General features: G+C 49.2%; 1 protein-coding gene across 1 annotated transcript in view; it reads right to left on the bottom strand.

Moving 5' to 3' along the window:
* Nucleotides 1–48: 48 nt before the first annotated feature.
* The window catches only part of LOC104505758 (protein ERGIC-53-like), a gene marked incomplete at both ends in the record, with an annotated part of 2605 nt that continues 2275 nt past the window's right edge, over nucleotides 49–378 (bottom strand). Inside the window, one exon of the mRNA XM_010146451.1 lies at nucleotides 49–172. Coding sequence (XP_010144753.1) covers nucleotides 49–172 — 124 coding nt within the window. The remainder of the gene's footprint in view (nucleotides 173–378) is intronic.

Below are 378 nucleotides of genomic sequence, written 5' to 3'. Positions count from 1 at the left end.
CCTCCTTCCACCCCCCCACCACCGGAAGTTTATGGAGCAAGAAACTACCTGCGAGGCCCCCAGTTGCTGCAGATATTCCAAAATATCCTGAGGAAGGTAACACTGTATCATCCACTCGGACGCAAAATTCATAATCATCCCGATCCGGAGTAAAACCGTTGTTAATTAATACCTGCAAGGATAAAGACTTGCCATTGCAGAATGGCGTGCGTTGCTTCACTAGTTTTGGGATGCTGACCCCCCGATTCAGAAAAGGTTTCCTGCCCCACCCCCCTATCTGCAAAGCACAGGGATGCAGTGCTTGGAAATCATCCCGCTATATCCAGGGAAAACGCCATGGCTGTGATTTTGACAGATTTAGGGGCAGGAATGTCAAAC

The sequence above is a fragment of the Eurypyga helias genome, unplaced genomic scaffold (genome assembly GCF_000690775.1).
Source record: "Eurypyga helias isolate BGI_N326 unplaced genomic scaffold, ASM69077v1 scaffold26162, whole genome shotgun sequence".
Lineage (NCBI taxonomy): Eukaryota > Metazoa > Chordata > Aves > Eurypygiformes > Eurypygidae > Eurypyga > Eurypyga helias.
The sequence above is the reverse complement of the archived record's forward strand: the minus strand, read 5'-3'. Positions and strand labels throughout refer to the sequence as shown.